At 40.7% G+C, this 27,728-nt stretch overlaps 1 protein-coding gene across 3 annotated transcripts; it reads left to right on the top strand.

The window, feature by feature from the left end:
* LOC143157847 (elongin-A-like) lies at positions 1-27,656 on the top strand. Of its 3 annotated transcripts, XM_076332945.1 has the most exons (11): positions 1-93; positions 7,378-7,434; positions 9,328-9,440; positions 10,532-11,180; positions 12,614-12,713; positions 13,543-13,716; positions 14,304-14,401; positions 15,220-15,400; positions 15,906-16,029; positions 18,759-18,877; positions 19,010-19,225. In XM_076332945.1, exons 1-11 carry the CDS (start codon positions 16-18, stop codon positions 19,069-19,071), a joined length of 1,755 nt encoding a protein of 584 aa, XP_076189060.1. In that variant the 5' UTR covers positions 1-15; the 3' UTR covers positions 19,072-19,225. The 3 variants fall into 3 exon arrangements, with proteins under 3 accessions (XP_076189060.1, XP_076189059.1, XP_076189058.1); XM_076332944.1 differs by lacking the exons at positions 18,759-18,877; positions 19,010-19,225 and adding an exon at positions 27,510-27,656 and having other exon boundaries at positions 16-93; XM_076332943.1 differs by lacking the exon at positions 19,010-19,225 and having other exon boundaries at positions 16-93; positions 15,818-16,029; positions 18,759-18,862.
* Positions 27,657-27,728: the final 72 nt, after the last annotated feature.

Here is a 27,728-nt window from a genome sequence, read left to right on the forward strand (position 1 = left end):
TCCGGCCCCGGTGCCATGGCGGAGGGGCGGAGCGCCGCGCGGAGGGTGCTGGAGCTGAAGGAGCGGCTGGGGTCCGCGCAGGAGCCCGCGGAGGTACCCGCCCCGCGGCTGCTCTGGCGGAGGAAGGCGGGGGTTCCATCCGGGGGCGTCTGGAGGCTGCCCCGATCTGCTAACGTATACTATATATGTTTACGTGTATATATGTAACGCAGCAGCGGTGCGAGTGGCGTTGGGTGTGGTGATGGCGCTGGCGGGCGAAGCTCCGTGGTGGGTCCGTCTGAGCCCGCTGGCCCTCGCCGCGCTGAGGAGAGCCGGGCCCGCGCTGCCCCCCTCCCGCTGTCCCCCCTCGGCGTTGGCTGCCGGCCCTGCCGGGCAGGGAGAGGGGTATTTGAGCTGAGCGCAGCCAGCTGGGCTGCCGAGGGGGAACCTGTGTGTGAGATTCCGGCCTTGCGTCTCCATTTTGTTTCCCTCCCTTGTCATGAGCAGGAGGGATTGAAGGAGGGCTGGGTAGTGGTCAGGTCACGCGTGGTTATTTCCTGGGTGGGTAAGGGCTAAAGCTTTCTGTGGGTGGCCAAGAGGCCCTGTGTGCAGTCAGGTGAGGAGAAGGGCAACCGAAGCTGGGTGTCATGTTGTTACATCTAACAGGTAGCGCTGGTTGTGTGAAGGCTTGTCAGCATGGCCAAAAGGTCAAGACACAGCAGCTGGGGTGCTAATTTCTGTGTTCATAAGAGCTTTTCTTGGTGAAATAGGTGTTTCTGCTTTGTTTTAATGGTGTGCAGCAAGAGGAGTGGGAGCTGTAGCACCCTGTGGTGTTATTCCTGGTGCAAGAAGAACAAAGCTGCTTTTATCTCTGAAAGAAATTAAACAACCTCTGTAGGATAAGCGGTGCTGCTCAGTAGCTGCAAGGACTGGATAAGGAATACTTGAAGCAAGCAAACATCGATGGGGAGATGGGTCAGAGCAGCCTACAGAAGCTGTGCTTGACACTCTCGAGGTACTGAGAGGTGGATGGGGAGATAAGCACAGGCTGCAGGGGGGAGGGGTGAAGAAGACACCCTCTGCTCTCTGAGCGGCAGCCTAGACTCTGAAGGAAATGGAAGCAAAGCAGTATGTGCCAAATTGGCCTAAGTGTTTCACGAAGTAATAAATCACATTTGACTGAAGAAGGTGTATTCAAAAGGGTGGGGATTTTTTTTGCGGGTTGAATTCAGTTTGAAAGTACAGAACGCATTTGCCATGATAGATTTCTAAGACATTAAAACTTGTATCAAGTTTGTGGAAGTATTTGGAGATGGAGGGCGGCAGTAAAATTTAATCTGTATTGTATTTGGTAGCTAATGAACTTGAAAAGCTTAGTTATTCATCATATTCTACTCTGTGTTTTCAAAGTTTGTGTGTATGCATATATAGGAAATACTGATTTTTCTTAGCCAATGATGGTTTACCTTCCTCAATGCCAGTGCTGTAGGCTATATCTGTCCAAAATGCAAATATCTGTGCAGGTCCTTCTTCAGATGTTTTAATTTGCAGTTCAATGAACCTAAAATTTCATCTTGTGCTACAGAAGTGATCAGATAGTATAGTCTTTGAGTTTTTTAATACTTGGGGTTGGTGTTGATTGGCTGTTCTGAACAAGAGATTGAAAGGGAAAAGAAAGAAACAATTCTAGAGGTAATTAATTTTAAGTGATCCCAAACCAGTAAGTTTCAAAACACATTCAACTCAACTGAAAAACATGAATAGCCCTGGCAGATTTGGTTCTGTTCAGGGAGGAGATGCACAGTTTTATGTGGCATGACTGCAAGCAGGTGCTGCATAAAATGTGCCTAATGGTGGTGCTGCAACACTTCTGCTGTTGCTGGTAAAACTGTCTAGTGAAATAGAAATATTTATGGATAACAGGGGCTAAGGAGTGGTAGGGGAAGTGAGATAGCCGTAAATTGGCAGTCATGAAATGCACTGCTAATAAAAGGTAAATCTAGTAATAGAAAATACATGGTTATCATGTTTGAAGGCAAAGAGGAAGGTTTTAGGTATGTGTGGAAAGAATAATAAATCAATATTATAGATGTGTATGTAGGTAAGTGTTGGTGTTGTCAAATATTTCTGTTCCATACTTGAGAATAATATTTGTCTTGGCACTTATTAATAATCACTAAATACTTTCTGAACCAGGGAAGATGCAGAACATTGGTTGTTCATGTCAAAAGCTTCTTAATGTGTGAGGTTTGATAGCTACCCCAGTGAGTTTTCAGAGAATTGACCAAAGAATGAACAGAGCTAGTGATTTAGGTATTGAATGATGCTCAAGGTACTAGGGACGTTCAGCAGGACAGGAAAAAAAATACTGTGCTATTGCTTATACAGGTAAATGAAACGGTCTTCATTGACATTGATCATGAAGGATCATGTTGAGCAGCTGCGTGATGTTGCATATAAGATGTAATTGGTGTAGAATTAAAAGGATGGTGCCATGATCCATGCCACTCAATGAGACTTCATGTAAATATGTACTGCCAATTTATCTCAAATTATATTCAGCTGACACTAACTGTCATAAATATATGCAAGTCTCTTAAGGCATTTGACTTGCTTCTGTATGATGCTGATTACAGTAGCAATGTTATGGACCTGATGCAATACATAAGATGAATTTCAATTGCAGTCATCAAAACTAAGTGCCAGACCTCATCAGAAAACAATGTTGACTTGTGGTTTTGGTTGTGGGTTTGTGGTGGCTTTTTTTGGGTGGAGGGTGATTATGCATCTGTTCTTGACATGATGCTACTCAATTCTTTCTTAATTTAGAAGACTGTAGGCATTGTAGGGAAATACTACAAATACTGAAGTAATTTGTGTCACATGAAGAGAGACTCTTCTAGAAACCAACTTTGATCATGCGTTAGGCTACATTCATTTGAGCAACACTCATTTTAACATGGCTCAGTGGAAAGTCACAGCTAGGAGCTGTGAATATAGGTCACTCAGGATAGGAGATGGTATTGTGGAAAGCATTGACTCAGAAAATGATTCGGAGCTCTGATGTATTACCGGTTGAGCATGAAATTGCAGTACAATGCAGTGGCTTATGGAATAAATGCTATCTTTGGGTAGCTTAGCAGGGTTATATTATTACCGCTATATAGTATTAGAGGGGCAATTACAGGAATATTATGTCATGTTCTGGGGACTGTTTTTAAAAACAGTGCTGCCAAGCTGGAAAGATATTAAGACAGCTGGAGAATGGCTATAGCTCTGGCTAGCATAACTTACTGAAACTAAAGAACCAAGGTAAAGTGTGTGATTAGTGTTTACATTTCTGTGTTGTATAAGATGTTTTGAAAAAGATTCCTTTATTTAGCAGAAAGAGATCATGAGATTCAGTAGCTGAAAGCAAAACTAGACAATTTTTTTAGGGAAACTTTTTTACTGAGGGCTTGGGAATGCGTTGGGTTTTTCTAATGTGTTGTCTTCAAAGTCCTGGTACTCTTTCAAATGAGCTGTCTAGCTCAGCCAGAAGCTATGATGTGGATTTACCACTTGGTGAAATTTCACAGGCTGTATTATAGACGAGAACAGGCTAAATAATCATAAGGATCCCTTTGAGAGAGATATGTAGCTAGTGGGCAGGGAAGAAGAGGGAAGGAGAGAAAGCAAGAAGGAGTTACTGTGGTGAAATGTTGAGTCAGTCCCTTAACCACAGATGGCCTGGGGACCCGTTAATGGGTCCCATCCTTCCTGAGGGTCCAGGCTCAGCTAGGAAAAATGAGGTGACTGTACAACACTCATAAAAGGGAGGCTGGAGCAGCACTGGTGCAGTGGGAAGAGACCGAATTCTGTGCACCTGGGATCTGTTGTTACCATCACTCTGCTTTCAATTTTGACTCTGGAGAATTTTGTTTGCTCACATGCTTCTTACCTATTGTTCATTACCTTTGCCTTCTGCTTACCGAATGCCTGCCTCCTTTCCCTCCTCCCCTTCATCTTAGCTCACACTTGCTCCTATTGTCACCTTCCCTTTTGTCTCACACTAGTATGCGTGTGCCGGCTGTCAGTTTGTCCATAAGGCTCTGCTTCTGTAGTCTGTTTACATTGCATGAAGACCTGTGTCTTAGGCTTGCTTGGAATGCTATTTATTGGAAAAACAACAATCCTAAAGGCTTTGACTCATCTTCTAGAAATCAGGAGGTATTTAGGAATTGCATAGAACAGTTCAGGAATCATATATAGAAATTTTTTGCTCTTCATAGTTTTTTAATAAAGTTTATCATCTCTGTTAAAGCCAATAGAGTTTTTCCATGAGGTTATAGTTAATAGTGGTATGCAAGGTAAAATAGGCTGAAAACCAGTGGAGGGTTAAGTATGTACTGTGTGTACACGGAAGGACTTGGGGAAAAATTACTGGGTACAGTGCAGTGAGATAAGAAGAGCCAGATGGGCTACAAATGCTATGGTAAAAGATATGGTTAGAGCAAGGCACCTCAACAGTCAATCTTCATTTTGTTTTTGAATGCCTGCTCAGAACAGACTTCAGATAAAATAAGGCAAAAAGAGAAAGTAATTTATATAATAAATGTAATGGTCCACCATATAAATATAATGACACCAAAGTTTGTTTCTAACAAGCTTTAGTTTCAGTGACAGGCTTTACTTTGTCTTATGTTTCACAATATACCTTTCTGTGGCCTTCACCAAAGTCTGATAGGTATTGGAGCTGGGTATTTGTGCTTTAAAAAGCAAAAATAGTCTTTAATAGAGAAATCAAAACTCTCCAGCAAATAGGATAAATACAAAGTTTTTCCGCTGTTATTGATGTTTGCCACAAATTACATTTGCTTGTTTCCTGATTGTGTCTCCAAGTAAGTTTGATTTTTAAATGCCAAGGGCTCAGAGATGGGCGATTCCTGCTGGCAGGCTGGATGCTGCCATCTACATTGCCCAGTTACAGTACAAGGCAAATGGAGCTGGCTCTCCTTTGGTAGTCCCATACATGCATAGCTGCCTATCTCACCGCAGCCTAAGTGGCTTCCTGCTTTCGAGAGATCAGGATTGCTTCTCCAAAAAGAATTGTCAGTGTTTGATCAATGCTTTTTGTTTTCTTGTTAATGAAACCTTCTTGTTTGTCTTACTTTGCCAAAGGTGATATGCATTTCAAGAAAGCAAAATGAACAGTGTAGTCTTTGGTTTAGAAAACTTTGGAAGTTTTGTCTTTCATCAAAATGTGTTGACTGTTTTCAGACATGATTGTCATCTAGGTACTTTTGTAATTTAGCCTGTTTTGAAGTTGTATGAATAGTAATTGCCTGCTTCCTGAATCTGTTCTTCTGAAATGAACTCAGCTTTATGAATTAACTTAGTCTAAAACCCATCAAGAGGAAACACTCAAACCCCCCATTCTCTTTGCAGCTTGATGAAAACCTCTTTTAGTATTCTTCTGTGTATAGGATTGTCTTTGGGCTATAGGATTTATTCCCAGTGGTTTGCACTGCATGAGTATCTAATCGTCCTATATAGCACAACATATCTCCTCAGCAATTGGTTATGTCCTTTTGATTGCAAAATAAATAAAATGAATGGGGATATATTTTTAATTAAATAGGAAAATTAACTAACCTGACACTGATAACATAGTTTCTAATGATTTTGATTAATATTGAGAGCAATTAGTTGTTTTACTTTAGCATCTTTGCAACATACTTCCTGATAGGGATTATTTAGAAAAAGTCTTCAGATCACAAGATACGTAGTCTATACCTGTGAAATGTCTGGAAAAAAGTTAAATGTTAGGCTTGTGTTGTCCTCAAAAGGAAGAAGTTCTCTTGAGATGCAAAATTGTTTTCAACTTCATTGCATATATTGTTGACTCAACTTGCTGGCTCAGGGAGTATCTTATCCTTAAATAGGAGATAAGCAGAACTTCACATAGCTTTCATACTGGTTCAAAAATTTTGGCCAGGAAACTTTTTCGTAGGTATCCTGCCATTTTGTAGTTAGCTGAACTTTTTGGAGAAACTTGATTTGTTACCTCTGGTCCTAGGCGTATGTCTTACTGTTACAGCTTTCCTCACTTTTTCCCAGGCTGTGAAGCATTTCTCCTGTACTTCTCTAGGTCTCAAACACTACTGCAGGGTGGATCATTTACAGGATGAACTGCATGCCAGGCATGTAGATAGAGCCCAGTGAAATTCAGTATCAAGTGTGGGATTCCACTACTAATGCGTTGTAGGAACAATGAAACTTAGAACAACAGTAGAGAAAAATATCCCCCCAGTGCTATTTGTAAATTGTTTCTTCAAGTTTGCTACTCACTTATTTTAGTACCTCTTCTACTTCCTGCAACACCATTTCGGAAGCAATATCTAATATGATAAATGACAGTTCATCAGTTATTTAAGTTATCATAGCTGTTACTATAGTTAAAATGTTTCTGGGTAGTCTGTTTTGCATTCCTGCAGGTTCCTGCCATTGCATTTAGAAGTGGCAGTGATCTGAAAAACTTGATTAGTATTCCAGGCTTTGTGAAAGCCTTAAGAAATGCTGTTACTTCAGTTCCACATTAATTCTGTCATCTATGTTACATAGCTTCATGGAAGTTTGTGAAAGGTAAGGCAAATTGCTTGTGTGTGGTCAACTGCAAGACTCAGGGGTGCTGTATACCTATTGCCAAAGAAATTTATACTCCACTTATAAATGGGAATTCTGTGTTTTTAAAACACTTCTCATAGGAAGATGAGCCATGTTGTATTTGAAAAATTCTTTCCTGCTTTGATGGAAATGTTGAGTTTTGTAACAGGTGTATACTTTGTCAGTGCAAAACAAAACAGCTGTTCTAGCTTGAGTTCATTTTGTTAATGTACAAATTGCAGTTAAGTTTTCAAAACCTTATTTTTTGCAAACTGGGCTCCCACCAGCTCTATTGTTCTTTCTTGGCCTGGGCTGATGGAGTGGTGCTGCTGACTGGGAGACCTGCTGGGAGACTTGCTGATTTTGCATGGTGCTGATTCTGCATAGTGCAGCTTTTCTATTGGTTCTGTGACAAATGAGGGTCACTGCTACACGAGGAGTGTGGGCATATATATGTAGCCTGTACTACTGTATTATTGATCTTTAATGTAATCTCTGTAGTGGTAAATTCTTACCTACTGGATTTTCTGGTATTACTGAAGTTGGGGGGAGTTGGTGGAACTGTACTGGTTCACAGCACACACTTCAGGCACAGCCCTGATGTGCGATAAAGGAGTGCTTACATTTTCCTGAAGTTACTGGATATTCCTCTTAACGCTATTGAGTATTTTTGCAATAAACATGTGAATGAGAAAAATAGAATAGAACTTACGAATATTTGTTTAAAAAAAAAAATCTAATGTTTCCTTCCAGATTATAAAAACACTTAAGGTACTACAGGATTTGGATATATCGCTGGATATTCTAGTGGTAAGTGACCAATAATACATTAAACTCTTCCACAGTGAATTACTGTGTAAATGTCAGGGTTCTGCAATCATACAAGACGCAACAACGTTCACTGCTTCTAATTTTGACTCTTAATCATGATTTGTTTAGAGCTCTGTACAAGGAACCATGGAGGCTTTTCCAAAAGCCAGCTGGAAGTTGGGCATACAACTTGACAAATACAGTATTATGCAAACAGTGATAGTACTGAGCAGAAATCTGGGCATATAGAGAACACTTCACTATTCAGTCTTGGTTTCTTCTCACTGTAAAACTGCTTTCAAGTCAATGCTTAAGACAAAGCAAACATGGGTGAACCATTCTTTAGGTCAGTTGTCTAAATCTTCTGTCTTTTATTAGCAGCTCAAGGTTAGTTTCTTGCATTTAAAGAGCAGGCATCCCAAGTTATAGAGTAAGGATACTTGTGACTTGTATTCTTATCCAAGCTGCATCCTATCAAATTTCATATTAGAAATTCTCACACTGGTCTATGAAGCTTCTAGTTATTATGAGCAATATGTCTATATTTTGGGAAGAAGAAAAATGTGTTTTTTGTGAGAGTTCTTTGAAGAGTAAGAGAAAAATACGGTAATTAAGATATTTGGCTGGCCTATTCAGGCAAAAAGGCATGCCTAAACACAGGTAGACTTCTACTGGAATACAGCAATATTTATGTATTTTTATTGGAAAACAAAACAATCTCATATTGCAATTAGTTGTTTAAAATGACAAAGGGCTTCTGCAGACAATTAATGTTCCCAGCAGACTTGCATGTTTTATAATGTGACAGACTTTCATAGAAGCCTTCAAGTCAAATAGAGGAGAGAGATGTCTTACAACTGAGGACTCCACTTATTTTTAATGCATTTGAAGAACATAAATAGCATTAGGAAATAATCCTACCAAATTTCTTGCATCTATTTTGCAATACACTGACCTACCAAACCAGTATTGCTAAAATTATATAGAACCTAAATCTCCTTAAAGTGAAATTAAGGAAGCCTTTTCTAAGGTGTGAGTCAATTATGTGGGAGTAGCACATGTATAGCTCTTGCTCAGACTTCACAGAAGTACCATTTCGGTAGTTAGCAAGAGCATAAACAGGTTGCTGCTAACCTAGTGAATTCCAGGTTTTGTATGCATCTTAAAAGTGAGAGTTCATGAGTCGAAGATACTTATTAATAATACAGGATTAAAAAGAAATCACCTATGATAGTTATATACACTCAAAGTCTGCAAGATAGTTGTGCTTAAACAATGTAAAACTCACTAGAGCAAGACTTGAAGGTACAATGGTAATGTGAAAATAATTGTACTGGGGAAAAACAGAAAATGACAGGTTTTAAATGTCAAGAGTGTTTGTTTGTTTCCCCGTGTGGCTGAAACTGAGACTGAGTTTAGTCATATGAACTCTGCTCCTCTGACCCCTCTATCCCATACTAATCCTGGTTGAGATGCATTTTAGATTACAATACATCCATCATATGTGCTCTCTAACATGCTAAAATGTACCTGCATAAGCTTAAAGGGAATTTGAATTGATTAATCTAATTCACTGGGGCGCAGTATGCATTTTGTGGGCATAAGCATTCGAGCCAAATGAAATTCCTGAAGTACATACATCTAATGGAGGAAAATGACTTATCTTAGTTTTATGAATTAAGACTACATTTTGTTCCCTGTATTTGGCTATAAATATTTACCTTTTATTCAGTTCTGTTTGCAGTATAAAGAATGCATTTATTATTTCTTTAGCTGCCATAAGACTTCTGTGACTACGAGGCTAATAGTCTTTGTAGCAGTTTTAGAGAAGGTTTTACTTGGGATGATAGTTGTGATTTATTCTGCCCATCTTTCTTGCACTGTCTTCAACAGGAAACTGGCATAGGCAAAACAGTTAACGGTTTTAGGAAACATGCCACTGCTGGGAATGTAGCTAAAACCCTGGTAAAACAATGGAAAAAACTTATTCCTCCAGAAAATAAAAGGTAGGTGTGAACTAATTTTTTCTAAAAGTTAATTATACTGTGGTGTAACTTTATAAAATACAGCTTGGAAAGCTTAGGAAAGTGTTTGGAATGAAATATGCATTAGGACAGATCCATAAATTGGATGGAAGAAATGAGTTTGTCTTTTACAAAATATCAGAAGACAAATCAGAGCAACAAGTATTGGTCAATTAGCCAGCCAGCACTCAAAAGACTTCAACTGTCTTTTTTTTGACTGGCACAAGTTCTTAGGTCCCAGCTGATGCAAGTGGGACTAAGCCAGTGATGGGCACCTCTGCATTTTTTCAGGGAAGTGGGAAGCTTGCTCTTTCTTCCCAGAGTGGTGGTTAAATGAGGCAGCTCTCCAGTGATTTGGTTGTATAGAGGGCTTTCCTATAATGTTCTTGTGGACTGAGAAGGGCTTACAATATTGGAGGAGTCACACTGAAGAGATGCGATTTCTTCTCAGAATGAAGCAGCCACCACTGCCATGGCCAGGCTGACTGTGCTTTAGATGTTTTGCAGACCTCTGACAATCTGAGGCAATTGAGCTGAGAAAGCCAAAGGTTTAGATTGACTAAATAGTGCATTTTAAATCTGAAGTTATTCAAACAACAGGAAAGTGAAATACCAAACCTGTGATAAGCAAAGCATAAAGGCTGACCTTTTGTAATCTGTATCACCTACAGAGCATGTCATAAATTCTGTCTCCTAGTTATTTCAAGTACCATGTCTGTGTTATAAAGCATGCAGGGAAACTTGTCTAAAAAGTGGTATCCAACACATTATAAGCAAATAGTACTGTCAGGCATGTTTTCCTACTAATGGTTATGTCCCTACTCGCCGCTTGTCTTGCTATCAATTCTTGCAGTATTTAGCGGTGCTGGACCCAAGAGCTGCTTCTCTGGGATTCTGTACTGATAATGGAAGAATAAGAGCACAGCAGAGCACAGTTCTGGGTCTTGTAAAATTATGACACGTGGTGTGATTTAATGCTTTTAGGTTTACTAATGTAGGTAAAAAGATTGATTGTTCAAGAATTTAGCATCAGATGTAGCATGGGATGTGATTATTTTTTTTTTATGTTGCAGTGGTCACAGAGGAAGAAAACAAAATACTGAAAAAGAAAAAGATGAGACAAAATCTTCCGTTTCCAAGGAGATTAAGCCTTCAGAGAAGTCCAAAGCATCTGTACTGGCCTCCAGAAGTTCCAATAGCGCTCCCATTTCTAAAAAGCTGAATAAGCAGCGTACTTGTAGTGAAAAGACCCACCAAAGTAGAGATTCTGAGTCTCAAAAAGGATGTGATAATAAAGAATGTACTAGCAGTGGTTCTAAGCATGCTTCCCAGGGTACCAATCTTCAAGCTAAAGAAAGTGACTTCAAAGAGACAACCTCCACAGACAGCAAGAAAGTTTCAGAAAAGCAGTGTTCCTCTGTAGCCAGTAAAGATTTATCACCTCTGAAGGAAAAGCCTAGTAAGGATACTTCCAAACAGAGAAATCCTAAGAATGTGAAGAAACCAAAACAAAAACTTGTCGTAAAAAGCAAAGCTGAATTACCTAGTGATGAGGAATTTGAGCCCCCTACTATGTCTTTTGAATCTTATCTTAATTATGATCAGGTTACCAAAAAAAGAAAAAGGAAGGCTTGTCCTACTTCAAAATTTTCTCATGCAAAGAAGGGAGAGGAAGATGTAAAAAAATGTGAGGATGATCAGTCAGAAACTCCCAATAAAAAGGTAAACCACTGCATGGTTGAGATAATAGCAAATAAACTGCAGAAGAATAAGTGCTCTTGTCTCTTATTTTCAGTGAAATTCAGCTGTATTTATTTTAAGCAACAGATTGCAAGGCTCTGACATATCAGCTGCATTGGAATTGCCAATAATTACAATAATTGGGGCAAAAAAAAAAGGTTTCTTGCATACTGGCAGTTTACAATCGACTTGTCTTGTATTTTTAGGATGACTTCCAATATGGCAGTAGTCTTTGATCCGTATCAGCTAATCTGCTTTTTACCTGCAAAGTAAAGGTCCTTACCTTTGGAAAGATGTCCCCTTCTACCATTCTTGACCAGCCTGATTTGTGACTGTAGCAGCTGTTTGTGTATAGCACAGTCATTTTGTCAGATGCTATGGTTCTTTAATAGTGAATGTTAAAGTCTGCAGTGGAACTGAACTTACTTCTTTTAATGCATTGAAGTAGACCACAGTATTGCATATAAAAATAGCTTATACGTGTTTGTAATGTGAACTATCCTAGTCCCTTGACATTGAAGAAGCTTAAGTAGCTCCTCTGAGCCAAGGTAGGTCTAAACATGTGTATTAATTAGACCTTTTAAATGAAGCCCTTTTGCGCACTGGGAATTAGAGGTCTCTTCAGTCTTTTATCTTTACTGTGATGTGAAAGCTCCAGGCTTTATGTATTGTGGAAGATCTGCAGTCTCTCCTAAGTGGAGAAATACTAATGTAGAGGCTTGTGTATGATACTCTAGCATAAACTGTTTAAGGAAAAGTCTTGGATGTTCAAGCAGTCGTGAAAAGTTATTAAAGATACATGCAAGTTTTGGGCTGTAAGTGCCTGGCTTACAACTGGAGGACACCTAAGACCCAATTTAGATGTTGCACATAATGCCAGGCATTTGTAGGGACCTGTACTTACCAGACTGCAGCATCTTTAAATCCCTTTTTAAGGGGTTATCTCTGAAAATTTTAGGCTAAATGGCCTATCCAGCACAATATAGGAGACTTGATAGGACCAGGTATAAAGCTGTTTCTTGTCTTTCAGGATGGCATTTAGTTTGCCTTTAAATACTTAATTGTGGTTTTGTCACCTTGCAGTTTTGTCTCATTCACTGCACGCCTTTAACCTCAATAGCCATTTATCTGAAAGCCTGTTAGCTGAACACAGCTGCTCTGTTCTTTACTGTCTTTTTATGCACTGATTGCAGATATCCCACTAAGTTCCTTTTGTGATGTAGTTTTGGTAAGTAGAGTATGAAAGGATACACTGAAAAGTAATCCAGTGAGTAAATTCTAGTGCAGAAAAGCAACAATTCTAGTTATCCTAGTTACCTTTGGGGTTTGCTTAAGGGTTGTTTTCGTAGCTTATTTTAAGCCTCAGTAAACCCAAATTTGTAATGTTGACGCAATGTTTCCTTGACTGTGCACAGGCCAAGGTGACATCCCTCCAAGATCTTCTTAATACTCCACTGCCTAAATTTCTGACAGGCATCTCAATCTCATCTCCCCCATATGCTGCAGACTTTAAAGGTAAGTAGTATGCAAGGCTGATAAATATGAAACAGTGCAGGTTTTTACAGCTCTATGTAGAGATGTCTTTATCCCCTTTCCTAATAAACTATATTAGCTCATCTGTCCATGGCAAAGAAATGCTTCACCTTCACTTTCTCATCTGTAGAAATCATGTTGAAGCTGATGGGAGTTATAAAGGCTTCCCTATTATGGCTTGTTGAATAAAAACTGTGGAAGGTTACCACAGATGTAGCGAAGGCATAGATCAGGTGGTAGTTCTACAGGCTCCATTTATCTTTACTCCTGTCTATACCTTATAGCAGGCAAAGCCTTAGTCAAAATTATCTTAGGTAAAACAAATATAGAAAGCACTGGGTGTAGCTTCAGCATAGGAACTTGCTAGCACAAAGTGCCAGTGGTTCCCCTGGCAGCTCTTGTGAGGTTTCAGTGGTTTCATATCACTCTGGTATTGGAACATCACTGCTATTGCAGCTTCTGGCTTCTCTATTGATCTTCCCGAGTTATCCTAATGTGCTGTAGACTGGTAACAGAGTAATCTAGATGTGAATACAGCACATGTAGACTTGAGCTAAATAATGTAAGGCTGGTCTGAGTTGGTGCAGCTCACTTGCAATGTACATGCTGTCTTGGTGTTAGATGATGATGAATGGACTTCTTTAATATACAATATGTGTCAGGGCCCCAAACTGTAATGCAGTAACTTTGTGTTTCAAGAAAAATGAATATACATGTGTCCTACCAGCTGCATTTCTCTCAAAGCTGACTGTTTAAAGCATTGTAAAACGTCAGGAGGTAAAAGAAACCCTGCCTGATATTTTGTTTGCAGCTTCCCTAGCACCTGTTGTAGAAGCAACCCAGCAAGTCAGTGAAACAGTTCAATTCACAGGACGGAGACTGAACTCTAAAATGCAAGTTTACTCCGGCTCTAAAACAGTTTGTCTTTCAAAGATGCTTACGCTTTATGAACAGTGCATCCGTGTGCTTCAAAATAATATTGACTGTGAGTACTTTAAGGGATTTGTAGCAGGCTGTGCCTGAAAGTGTATCAGTTTTTTTTCTCCACGCCAACAACTGGCCTACTAAAAGATAACGCCCCTCCCTACAAGCAGTGACTCAGAGCAGGTTGAAAGGCACTTAAAAGAATGGATTTAGGGCTGTGCTAAAATGTAGTTTTGTTTTGAAAGCTTATCTCTTTTTAAAGTTCCAATTTTAGCTAAAATATAATGTCCTATAAATTATAAGCCAAAAAGCCTGCTGATTTTTTTTTTTCTTTAAGATGTCTGTTTACATAAATCAGAATGAGTGATCAAGAAATTATTTATTCCCTGGCGTAGGTAGAGAGGGGAGTGATGCACATCGGAAAAGATGGGGCAATAGCTATTCAAAGATGCTTTCTCCATCCTCAAATATAACTGCCAGTTAGTATGGAACTGCTGATTTATAAATATTTTCATAGCCTGACTTCAAAACATGTGTTCTGTTAGTGCTTGCTAAAATTAACTTGTATTTTTATTTTTAAACTGTTTGAGTGGTGTTACCCACTGAGTAAAATAAATGAGATACTGAAAGTACTGTCCTCTTTTGTAGCTCTACATGAAGTAGGAGGTGTGCCCTTTGAAATTCTTGAGCCTGTGCTAACACGTTGCACACCAGAGCAGTTGTTTCGAATAGAGGAATGTAATCCGGTAAATTCTGTGTTGTTAAATTCAGGGAACCATAGAGGACAAGGCATCTGTTTCTGCCTTCCTTGCATCCTTTTTGATAAAGATTCTCCATGGGCTACACTGGTTTTCTGTCTTGCGCACTTATTTCTTTGAATTCAGCTGTCATTATCAAGCCTCGCTTTTTCAAGTGTCAGGATTTAAAGCATTTGGGAGAATTATTACTGATGTCTTAGTGAAAGTCAGTGTGGGGAGAAAAGTAGTTCTGTTTCTAAATATAAGAAAAAAAAAAAGAAAAAGACCATGGTATTTACCACTGAAATAGCTGGGAAAGTCGTAATAGTACCAACTGTTTTCAAGTTCCAAACTGTTAAGGCTGCAAAGCATACCAATGGGGAAGTATCTGGGGTGAGATTTAATGTGTGTGGTAGACTTCTTATTTAGACCGTTAAGGCCAGCTCCACGATGCATTTGGACGTGGAGATTCTGAGTTTGTAGTACTTTGTAGTGCAAGTTGGCCACTTCTCTGTATGCCTGAAGTTGAGAGCTGGTGTGGCCTAAGCCTGTGTTGGAAGTACAAGTCTAGCCTGTAAGCATGGCTCATTAACTCAAATACAGAGCTCTGCTATTTGAAGCATGTGATTTCTAGGCTGAAGTCAGCATCTCTGCATGGTATTGCCACGCTCTGTGTTGGGATTACCTGTGAGAGCATGTGTGGTGGGATTTGTTCTGCACCTTTCTCCACTGGGGGATTGGGCTTTGTCTACAGGCTCAGCTAACAGGTACTCTTGAAAACGTTATTTTTAAATCTTGGATTTAAGATTATCTTGTGTTGAAACTAGATGTTTACAGAAGAATCTGACCACTTGTGGAAGAAGCACTGCCAGAGAGATTTTAAAAATGAGAGCCTCCTGGAATATGAGTCTTGGCGTGAAATGTACTTGAGACTGTTCAATCAGAGAGAAGAAAAACTGAAGATGCTTACAAAAAATATTCTTTCAGCTCAGTCTGAGAAACCAAAAGGTAAAATCTGTGGTTAACTTTTCCACTTACAAAACCCAGTCTCTTCTGTTATTCTTGGCACTTACTATGTAGGGTTTTGTGATTTATTTGTACTGAGCACTAATGCTGTATTCTCTAGGAGAAGACATCAAGAAATAATGCTGTTCCTTTTATTACAAGTTGCTCAAAAAGTAAATACATGCATTAATGCAATACATCAATGCATAATACGTGCGGCATACAGTAGACAAATCTTACCTTACTAGTTAGACTGAGGATTCTAAGCAACAATGCAAAGAGTACAAATGTAATTACAAATACCAAAGTTAATATGAAGAAATGCTGTATGTAGTCTGTATATGACTTACCATGGTTCAGTTACTACTTTGGTACCAGGTTCTGCTTTTCTGAATTATTTTTTTCCCAATTTAAACCTAGAAATTGCCACACAACCATATTATCAACTGAGTTTTGAACATAAAGGGGAAAAAAGTCACATATCCTCTGCTTCTTGCTGCTGTATTAGGCCGGCAAGTAAAAATGGCTTATGTGACCAGTGCAGCAAAACCACCCAGGAACATTCGCCGACAGCAAGAAATCCACGGGACAGCAGGACCTGTTGCCCAACTTCATCCAGTAGAGAAGTGCAAGTAAGTGTTCTGTACTATGCTTTTAATTGGAGTTTAGATGTCTTTGTCAGTACAAAAGTTTGCTGGCAAAATATTTTTGAAGTTATAAATAGCTCTCTATTTACTTTCCTTTTTTAAGCAGCAAGTGGCTGGAAACTAACTTGCCTTTTAAGTCTTGCGTGCTCCTCTGCCGTGTATATATTGTCATCGCACACTTCTCCAAAGTGCCAGCGATGAATTCACCCTCCTAGCTGGAGAGTGAGTGGACGCTGTTGTTTTTTTCCAGATTACACTAATGCCGCTTGACATCCTGAGGAGATTCCAGTGTTGCTGTTTCATGTTTATAAACCTGCCTAGTAGCCTCACACGTTCTCCTGCTTTCATAAAATCCCAGTCAGCTGTCCAGAGTGATATAGCTGACCAGAGTGAATCTCAGCAGCTTTTAATACTCTTGATTGTGGCTTTCTGCTTTGGCAGCTTTTAAAGGAGTGTCTGGAACAGTCAGTCTGTAGCAGTAGCCAACACTAATCACTGGAGGAACAGAAAACTGGGGTTCCTCAAATGTTGCCTTTGTTACAGACAAAGCCAAATTTTCTTTGTGACCTCTTAGTTCAGAGTAGTTCAACAGCCATGAGAACCAAAGCTGAGATGTGATGTTTGTCCTACTGTTCCTGCCAGCCTAATGAACTCTCTTGTACCCAAGAGGATGGCTGCAATAGGGAGATAAACCAGCTGTAGCACCAGCTTCTACCTCTTCTTCCTTTCTCAACTATGTGGAGACAGACTGCTGGTTTTTACTGTTTGAATATCTGTTCTTGTCTGAAAGAAAAATCAGCAGTTTGATTCAGAAGCACCCCATGGGTTGATGAGTCCACATGCCAGCAGCTGGACCATAAAAGCTATGGAGAGTATTCATACTGCCTGAACGTGGGTATCTTAAGCCGTGGTCACTCACTCTGCTGTGGCTGCTGGTGAGCATGGTGCCCTCCCTTGTCCCCATTGCCTGTGGTTGTTCCCATATTGGCATAACTGCTCTGCAACTTGCTCTCTCAAAATTATCCCTTTGGGGAGGTGGCGGGTGGAACACTTTTTGTTAATCTGAATTGCGGAACAGTTATGCAGGTTGACAAGTATGTGCGTGGATAGTGACAGATACCTGGGAACAGGTAGGATAAAACTTAAGCTGTTGAAAATGTGATGCAAGACTGACTTAGTATAGCTGAACACGTCAGGAGAGTCATTTTAAGTTGTTTCTGTTCTGATGCTGCAGTGCCTGCACTTGTGCTGAGTAACTGTTTGGTCTTGGGCACATGAACTAGATAACTGAACTGACCTGGGTTTATCTGGGGGGAAAAAAACCTTACCAAACCATGGAAGAGTATGTTTTCTGTGAATTTCAGGAGCTTGACTTAGTCAAGCAGCCTCAACTTACTGCTCAAGGTGGTGGTGGTATGGGGCAGGAATGACAGCCTGGATATAGGAACATCTTAAAATCAGCTTTTATGCCAGATACAGTGTTTTTATAGCTGCACCTTCAGCTGATTAAATTAGGAAGCTTCTTTCCATACTGTTGCTGTTTTCAGTGAAGATAGTCCCCCACCAAGGCAGTAGAGTTAGGCTTTTGCTTTCAGTTGCCCTGTGGGAGGTTGTATCTATATTGTGACAGACCAGCCTTCCAGTTCAGGTGCTTAAAGTACAGCAGTGTAAATGTCCTTTCTGCTCCGGTAATCTCTGGACCGTTAACTGAATGATGTACTCAAACCCCTGCATGTTTGTGTTTGGTTTTTTATCCTCAGGCATGATAAATTAGGAAGAACTGCTGTTGTGTGAAAGAAGCTGTGAGAGGGTTGTTGCTTTGCCTTCTTGAGAAATGAGTTTGTTTAGGCACAATGAGATTAACTTCATTGCTTTTACCATGTCTTCTGAAAACCTGTCGGTTTTGCGGGTTGTAGAATTTGTACAGCTGAAATTTTCACTGAAGAAGCTGGTTTTGCAGGAGCTAAAAAGGTCCTATACAGATGTGCAGACCCCTACCAGGCTGCTGTTCGCAGTTCAGTGTGCAGTGGTATATGATAACTGGCAGCAGACATCAGTGACTGGCTCTGAGGCATACAAGGCTGCCCAGATTGGTGACATCATGCTGACACTTCAATGTGGTGTTGGTTTAACTGTCTTTAGCAGTAGGCATCATCTCTGTATCTGTGACTGCCTCAGTCCTTGTCCTGTTGATTGAGGATCCCAACCTAATATTTAGGGTTAATTATTGTGCCTTTTCCTAGAGATTCCTCCTTTAAAAAAAAAAAAAAAACAAACAAAAAAAACTTGTGTAAATTTGCCCTCATTTTCTGGCAGAGAGCTAGTTAGCAGTTCAGCTGTGTTCAAAGAGGAAAACAAACACAAAGAGCAAAGTAGAACACAGGGATTATGGATCACAATGGTATTGCTAAACATTTTGATCTCTCACAAATTCTGATCATTTAATTTTAAAGACAAATAAGATGCATCAAATCTAATAAATGGAAAATTTGTGCAGGAATGGAAATGCACTAGATGACCACCTGAGATCCCTTCTAACTGCATTATCCTATAACTTTTAAATGTACTACAGAACGGACTTGTTAAAATACTGTCTTTGGGGTGTAAAGTCTTAAATGTTTGTGATCTCTTTTTTTTTTTTTCCTCCAAAATGAGTGAGAAGAAATGTAGTTTCATATCAAAAGCTAACTTTTTTTATTTCCTTGTTATAAAAGAACAAGGATTCCAGAAAGCAGAGACAGAAATAACACATCATCAAATCCAATCCCTACTGGCAACGGTGGAAGCTCTAGCTCAAGCGTAATGACTCAAGATGGAAAGAAGCCTATCAAAAGTAAATGGAATTTCCTAAGTTGATCAAGATAATTGTTTTAACTTGCAGTCTACTATTATATGCTTAATATTATGCTAATACCACTTTGTCACTGCTGTAATCCTAACTGGTCTCTTTTTGTTGTTACTGAAGAAATTGCACCAATCATGAGGAAAACTTTGAAAGCATTGAAGAATAGAGCTGGACGACGATAAAATGAGGCTGCATATCTGAAGCTTATGTGACTATTTGTATATCATGCTACAGCTAATGAAAGTAATGTTAATGTAAACATTCTTCAATTTGCCTTAGTTAAAACAGTTATGAAACATTGCAGGGGCGAATGATTTACAATAAAAAACTGAAATATCTGAATCCTTTCATACTGCTGCTTTCTTATTCATGAATGAGGAAAACTGAATTGAAATAAGGTCAGTACACAATGACAAATCAGGTTACATGGACTTTTATAGATGCTGTATTTATTCGTTTATGTACACATTTGTATAAGGTTTTCATGGAAGCACTTAACGTTAACCTTGGCAAAATATACCCACAGCTTATCTCATAGAAATGGCCACAAGGTGTCTTAGATACAATTGCAAAGAGGTCTTGGCGTCTCTAGCACAAAAGTGTTTTGGAAACTTAGGGTATTCGTTTCACTAAAGTTTTTCTAGGGAGACTTCTGTATTTTCCTTTTTATGAAAACATGATTTGGTTGGGTTTTAGTTTTTCCTCTTCTGGAAACAGAAGACTGTTTATAAGACAGTCCTGGAGCTCAATTTCTGACCTGCTGGAAATGGGCTGCAAAACATCCTTACTCAGGACACCACATGCTTTTCAGCCCTTTTACTTGACTTAGGCAATGAGCCTTTAAAGGAGAGGTAGGAGAAGACAATGTCTTAAATGTAAATTGCTTTTTTTAAAGCAGGATTTATATACTGCCAGGGTAAACAGGGCAGGCCATGACAGTGTGTTAATGAAAAATCATGTGTTATTCAGGAGCTCTGCCTCGTTGGGACATCTTTGGTACAATAATTGAAACCAGACCTGTTGTTGTGTGATACCATCTAAAGGCATTAAGTCCCTGTGTGGGAGACAGTATTTTGGGAACAAGCAGAAGGGAGGGAAACCAAGAATGTTGTCAGTTTGATGCTATGGTCATCTTGGAGAGCTCATGCAGAGCAATCCATTTAAGTCTGGAGATGAGAGAAAACTTGTGCTGTACTCTGCTCGGCTGCTCTCAGCCTGTTGTGAAAGGGCCTAGCTCACAACCTTGAATATGAGCCTTTTGTGTTCAAAGTGAAAGAGCTATTTGGTCTTGAATAGCTGTCCTTCCAAGAGTTGGACTGGTGCAGTTTGGGGTTGGTCTATGAATGGGTTTGCTTTTAGAAATGAGGTACGTCTTTGTAGTTGCTTCATCTAAACCAGTTCACTTGCATGAATTATAAGTCTGACTTTGCCTTGAAGGCATGGCTTACAAATGGACGGACTCTTACCATAGACTGCAGTCAGTAGCTGCAAGTAGGTCTTGTTTCTTCCTTTGCACTTCTATAGGATTTGGCATCTTAGAACTCCTCCTGAAGCACAGGGTGAGGGTAAGATCATCATGAAACCAGTTGTTGTCTCTACTCAAGACACCTTACGTGTGAATTTCCTCACCATCCTATAAATTTTCAGGTAGATTACAAAAATACTGCTACTGAAAATGGCTTTTACAGTCGGGTAACATAGTCACCCATACATAACAGCTTGTGCGAATGCTCTATTTATGGAAAGATTTTAAGTCAGCAGGTGTACTACTGTGTTGTGTTTTTTCTGCGTGCATTATAGTTGCACTAAAAAGAATGAAAGCTGAGAACAGGTATGTTGACCTGGAAACTGTGGGGAGCTTTCTCTGTCTCTGGGATCAAAACAAGCCTTGACTGGTAGGAGAGGTAGTGCGGTGTCTGTCATACACATCTGTAAAGAATGCTTCAGGGAGGAGCTATTTAGGACTTAAACCTGGCTGAATGGCCAGTGTACCACCCTTTGTCCATCAAACAGCTCCGGTCATCATACAGTTGCTAATCAGTTGGTGGCAGAAGTTTAATTCAGCTGGAGGCTTGTATCAAGTGTAGTGTGAATTGTTCAAGAATTCTGTGCGTTTTGTTTTCTTTTTTTCTAAGTCACTTTTATTTGCTGTAATTGTTGATGCTATCCTTTTATGTAAGAAAAGACAAAGCCGTAACTAAGCCTTCTGTTGGACTCTGGCATTAGAGAACACAGCTGTAATCATTTGGAGCAGCTATAGATGACAGGAGCATCCCCTTGGGAGATTGAAGGATAAATAGTTGTTTTAACTATAGGCTTGCATTGTTAATTGAAGTAGGAGATAATTCTTTTCTTATCCTTCACACTGATGGCAGAGCTATGTGGAGGGCAAATTTGACTTCAAGATTAAGTGGCTTTCATTTCCATTTCTCGCTTTCTCTCACTTCAAAGGCTATAGAGGTATCTGGTAGGCGATATGCAGAGGGTACCCATGGGATCAGATTGTTTTCCTGACCATTTCTGTATTAGAAAATACTGTAGACAAGCAAATCTTTTACAATAAAGTAGTTGGTGCTACACACACTTTAGGCTAGGGTTTTTCTTTCACTTCAGATGTGCTGTGGTCTGTTCCTGTGGACTGAATGCCCACTGGAGGCAACAGTGTGTCAGGAGTGCTCTGGGAATGCATCTCCCAGTTCATTTGTGAGGAATCCTGTTTTTGTGGTTTGACGCTGCTTCACGACATGATTCAAAGTATATGTGGAGGTAAACTCAAAGCTTACTTCAAAATCTTACCCTTTTAATCCGAACTAGGATGCTAATGTAGATGCTTCTGCAGTCTCCTGCCTTCCATTCCTGTATGCAGTTACTCCAGTAAAGAGGAATTCTTGCTAGGTCTGTGTGTTCTTGGCATCTGACATACCTAACAATACATAGTATTGGAGTATATTGACCTGAGGCAGATCACTTTCCTTCTGATGGATGCATGGAAAGACTTTTGGCTGGTTTTGTTACATACTCCCCAGGCTGGTTGCCACATCCCTCTTACAGGATTTATCAGGATCCTCCTGTTGTGTGTTTGACCTGTTCTGTGTTCTAGCCTACTGGCTCTGAGCTCCCTGGTGGAGAGCTGAGCCTGACTAGGGGCAGCTTGGAGGAGGAGACCTGTGATCCTTCTCAGGTTAAGTGACTATTTTCACAGAAAGACTAAATGTCATGAGTGCATGATGGCCTTCTCTTCCTTAAAAACACATTGCAGCTCCTAGTCCTCCTGCAGTATCTCTGGAGCCTTTCATCCTAGCAGCACAACTGCTTTTCCCTCCAGGTGGTGAGCAAGTGACATGTTAATTTCCAGCAAATTAAATAAGTAATGGGAGAAAAATATAGTCACAAAAGGAAAACCCTGCTGTTGTGGAAAAGACTGCAAATGGAGAATATTTCTTTTCTTCTTGAACTGTCCATTTCATGCATAGAAACCACTTTCTACTTCCTGCCAATGTTTGTTTCATAGCATTCAGGAACATTTTCCATCCTGTTAGTGGTTGAGCCCAAGAAGAAAGCTTGGCCTGACTGCTATTCCACTTTAAAAAGGATGTATGATCTTGCCATTTGAACAGTCCCTGTGGCAGGAGGAGAAAACGCAGTTTTGAGGTGAAGCATTCTTTCTTATGAGGCCCTGCTCAGAAGGCATGTGAAGTTCCAGGAGCTAAGCTCTTCTCAGGGACCACGTAGGCGTTCAAATGCTAGGTTAAATCCTGGGCCAAAGCCAGGAAGGGGTTTAGGGTTTGGCGTGATCCTTCTGGAAGAAGTTGGAGACCTCGGTGAACTGCCCTATACATACTGTTGTCAGTTGCTGTTCCAAGGATCAGTATTTGAGCTGCTGCTGAAGCAAGGCACAACTGTCAGCAGGGAGGATGTTACAGCTCTGAGCATGGTGCTGTTGGCTGTCTGGTACCTGGGGATTTCTAAGGATTTCTGGTAGTCATAGGATAATCTCAGCAGAGGGAAAAGAAATCCCCTCACACAGCATGAATCTCAGACTTGCCAACTGAAAGCTCAGGAAAATGTCTGTGCCTGGATTTAGTGTGGTGAAAAATGTTGGATTGCCAAGTAAGAAAACATTCCTCAATATACTGCTTTTGGGGGGGAAAAATCCCCAAACAAAACACCACCCAAAAAAACCAAAATGACCAGTGAGGGCTGCCTGATTCTTTTATTTGTATTTTCCTTCTCTGCCCTTCCTGTAAAGATAGGAGAGGTCTTTGAGTGGGTGATTGAAGGCCTTGGTTAGATAGCCCACTGTCTCCCCTTGCAGCCACCCCCACCACTGAGCAGAGATTTCTCTCCCACAGAGCTGCCGCAGGCAGTGTCCACAGCAGAATTTATCAAGATATCTTTCCTGCAGTTGTAACTAGTTGTTGCCACTGCAGGAACAAGTCTAGTTCTCTCCATCTGCTTGTAGCAAGCTTAATCCTACCAGGCAAAGGAGGAAGGAGTAGCTTGCTCTCCTAGTTCACCATCTATGGGAGAACTGGTCTTTTTCTTGTTTCTTTACAGGCTGAACATACTGTGGATTTCTTTTTTTTCAGTAATTTCCATATGAGCAATTCTTCCCTCCAGCCCCCAAAGCATTTCCCTTCTGGTCTGCTGAATCAGTTGGGGAAAAAGAATGCTGATGGGTCCTCACAATCAGTCAGATTTGATCCACTGTAGGTAGGGACTGGGTTCAGCAGTTCTTGGTGTGATCATTTGCCTTTGGTTTTCAATGGGTCTCTGCTTTGGGTACCATTGTTTAGCACCGAAACTCTTCAGGAAGGTGGAAGACTCACTCTCTGCAGTTGTGCTGCTAGGCATGAGAATGGGAATAAATCATTCTTCCTCCTGCATAGTGGAAGTGATGTGCAATGTACAGAGGTGTACTATCCTCCTCTCTCTTACAGTTTCTAGTAAACACTTAAGGTGCTTTTTTTTGATTTTCTTTTTTGCACGCTTGTGAGTTGCACCCTTACACAACTACTGGATCTTCTCCCTCTCTCAACTTCTTCATAGAGCCCAACTACGTTTTATTCTGTAGTACAGTAATTTGCTTTGGTTACATGTCTTGGGTTGTTCTTAAAACTTCAACCTTAATCTTTAGCAAAAAGGGGCCTCTGTGACTACACACATTTTAGAGACAGAATTGCAGGCTTTTCAGAAAATAAATATAATTTGTGGAGAGTTGGGATCCAAAACAACAAAAAAGCAGATGAAAAACAAGCATTTCCAAATGTGCAAAGGAATGTACTAATCTCAGAAGACTTGAGAAGACTGTTTCTGCAGATGGACATACAAAGTCCAAGTCTCTCATGGCCTAGAACCATGAAGATCAGGAGAAGCTGTGTTCTCCAAGATGGAGCATCCTGGAATCTGAGGTTTAACAGTCTTGTGCATTTAACCCTCCTCAACTTCCTCACCAATGTGGCCCTAGACAAAAATGATACTAAAAATGGAGCGTGGAATTGCCAGGATTGTAGAATTAAATACATGATGAGGCTGTCATAGTTTTTCAGAAATGAAGCATCAGATATCCAGGAAATTACCAAATATTTTAAGGCACAGAAATCTAGTTTCAGAATCCAAGTGTCTCTCTCAGATTCAGAAGAAGAAACTATTCAGGTCAAGATAGTGCAGAAGGTTGGGGTTTTCTTTGGTGGTTTTTTTTTTCTCCTCAAATTGCAAGACTCTAAAATCCCTGCTTTAAATGTGAAACTACAAAGTCACGAATGTCATCCTTGTAGTTTAAGCCCTAAATGGTGTGCTTACTCTGGGAAGTGCCAGTGGAAGCCTTCAGCAGAGTATGTTTTGTGAACTCTGTTCACAGAGAAGTTGCCTCCTCTTATCCCTGGTGACAGACCTAAAAATGTTACTTGCTCAGGGAGAGGGCTGAACAGCTCTGGAAAATCTTACGTAGCTGTCCTCCTACAGAACTGCAAGTGGGTATCCAAGCAGTAGATAGCTCTTTGCCACTTCTCCAGGCCCTATCCCTTAACGTTTACTGAACTGTTGAGGCTGCAGAAGAAGGGATGCTGCTTGCTGAAGCCTGCAGAAGCAGGAAAACAAGCTGCTCAGGCAGAAACGAAGAGGAATTGAGCTGCTGCTTGCCTCTGGAAGAAGGAAGGAATCTACCCTGCAAGAGGGGAGAAAGCTGCTGAGACCTGACTGGGAAGCAATATTCCCTCTTTTCAAGATGCTGACCTCTCTGAGGGGAAAAAGTTGAAGCCCTTGTCCTCCTGCCACCTTGCTGTGTATATTTCATAAGTTTCTTTCACCAGACAAGGCACTTTCCCTACTTACAGCTCTTCACAACGCTCAGGGAGTTCTCAGCTTTTCTCTCCCACGGATGTGCTGTAGCCAGCTCTCTGCAAAACACTTTTTCCCACAGTTACCTGTGTTGATGTGCGTTTCAATGCTTTCAGACCTTTCAGTCTGAAAGTTAGATAATTAGTCTGTCTGAAATTTAGATAAACACTAAAGTGGCGCATTAAAGTGTGACTTTTCAGAGCATTAGTATCATGCTGGAGCAGTGCTGATAGCTGAGTTCTGGGCTTAGGCATTTAGAAAAGCACAGAGAGAATGAAATGTTGTAGAGAAGTCCCAAAGGCTTATGCACAAAGCAGCTTCTCCAAGTTTCCAGAAAGCCTGAAACCTGAGTTTGCTTCTGCAGCTGAGGGATGACCACCACAGACTCTGACCAGAGGTACCGATCTCTCTACCTTTATAAGCAAGGAGAAAAATACTCTGTAGCTCTGAAAACGCAAAATCAATATATCGGGATCTCATTATAAGAAGGAGCTCTCTGCCCTGTGCCACAAGGTTTTGTTGTGATCTGGATGTTGATCACCGGCTGATTAATCAACTGGCATCATTTCAAATTCCTTTCTTTGGTAAGGGGGCATTGCATCATGAGGAGGCTGACAGCCTCCCTCACCTTTATTATCATAGCAAAAATGATTCAGTGCTTTAAGAAGGGGAGAAACATATGAGGAAATAAGGCTTAGATTGCCTCTTGGACTTCTCCAACTACTCTTCTCTTTGGGCCTAATGAACCAGGGAAATGTATGTTTTCTGAAACCTATTTTCCCAGTGGCTCTTTGGAGAACAAATACTTTTAGAACAGGCAGAAACTGGAAATGTCAAGACGTTGCTTTATTCTAGAAGTCCTAATAGGTTCTTAATGGTCCTTAGAAGATGTTAAAAATTAACGTTCTCAGAAAGATACTGGTCCCTAAGAAGGGAAATGTCCCCTGTCTCTACTGAATGCCTTTTCCAGAAGTTTCCTGATCTGGAGAGCTGCACTAAGCTGTACCTGTGTTTCCTCTGCTGTCTGGTACAGCAACACATTTTTCATTACTGAGGGCTCAAATCTCTTTGGCCTGCCTAACAAGAGAGGCTTAGGGAAGAGTTTCCTCAGGAAAACCTTGGAGTGGGCCTACTATGAAGTTATTTAATCATTCAGTGTTATCAAAACTTTCAACACTAAGATGACAGCATATCTTGATTCTCTATAATGTGTATCAAGAGCTTTGTGGAAGAACTTATGCATAATATATGAAGCATTTGTCTTGGTTGTTTGAGTAAGACTGAGCTATATTTTGCATATAAGTCAGTGTCAAACATTGAAAACACAGTATAATTTTCGCAAAATTATGGCACTTATAGCACAGAAAGGATTTTTCTGAGGATTTAGGGAAAAACCAAGGATGTGACAGACCATGTTTTTGGTGCTGCTCTGACTAGCACAGTGGTTTACATTCTTAGTTCTCGGTAGCTAAAACCCACTGAGATCCTGAGCTTGTAGGGGACAACACAACTGTGCTGGTTTTGGCTGGGGTAGAGTTAATTTTCTTCACGGTAGCTAGTATGGGGCTGTGTTTTGGATTTGTGCTGGAAACAGTGTTGATAATACTGGCATGTTTTGGTTATTGCTGAGCAGCGCTTACAGAGAGTCAAGGCCTTTTCTGCTTCTCACACCACCCCACCAGCGAGCAGGCTGGGGGTGCACGAGAAGCTGGGAGGGGACACAGCTGGGACAGCTGACCCCAACGGACCAAAGGGATATTCCATCCCATGTGATGTCATGCTCAGCATATAAAGCTGGGGGAAGGAGGAGGAAGGGGGGGACGCTTGGAATGATGGTGTCTGTCTTCCCAAGTAACTGTTACGTGTGATGGAGCCCTGCTTTCCTGGAGATGGCTGAACACCTGCCTGCCCATGGGAAGCAGTGAATGAATTCTTGTTTTGCTTTGCTTGCGTGTGCGGCTTTTACTTTACCTCTTAAACTGTTTTTGTCTCAACCCGTGAGTTTTCTCACTTTTACCCTTCTGATTCTCTCCCCCATCCCACTGGGGGGGAGTGAGTGAGCAGCCGGGTGGTGCTTAGCTGCCGGCTGGGGTTAAACCACGACAACAACCATTCTTCCTACCAATATTTTTGTCCTTGCTCTGGAACAGGAAGCTTCATCTCTTATCCATCACTTATAATAATCTGTTGAATTGTATTGAAAATAATGCCTTTCTTCTGGGGATGAATTGTTATAATCCTCAAAGAGTAACAATTTCCCATGGCACTACTGTTTCCATAGGAGAGAAGACACTTTTGCTTGGGTGCTGACGCTCCTCCTGGATGCCCATCCGTTATTCCCTGCCTCCTCCCAGCAGTGCCTGGCTCCTACCTCACTGTAGCTACCAGTATGCTGCTGCTAGGGGAAGGGGAGGCTCTTACCTGCAGGGAGACAGCACTGAGTTGCCTTTTCCTTCCTATGATCTGAGGTATGTCCTGCTTACCTAAGTTTAAAGGTTAT

Source organism: Aptenodytes patagonicus, chromosome 3 (genome assembly GCF_965638725.1).
Source record: "Aptenodytes patagonicus chromosome 3, bAptPat1.pri.cur, whole genome shotgun sequence".
Classification (NCBI taxonomy): domain Eukaryota; kingdom Metazoa; phylum Chordata; class Aves; order Sphenisciformes; family Spheniscidae; genus Aptenodytes; species Aptenodytes patagonicus.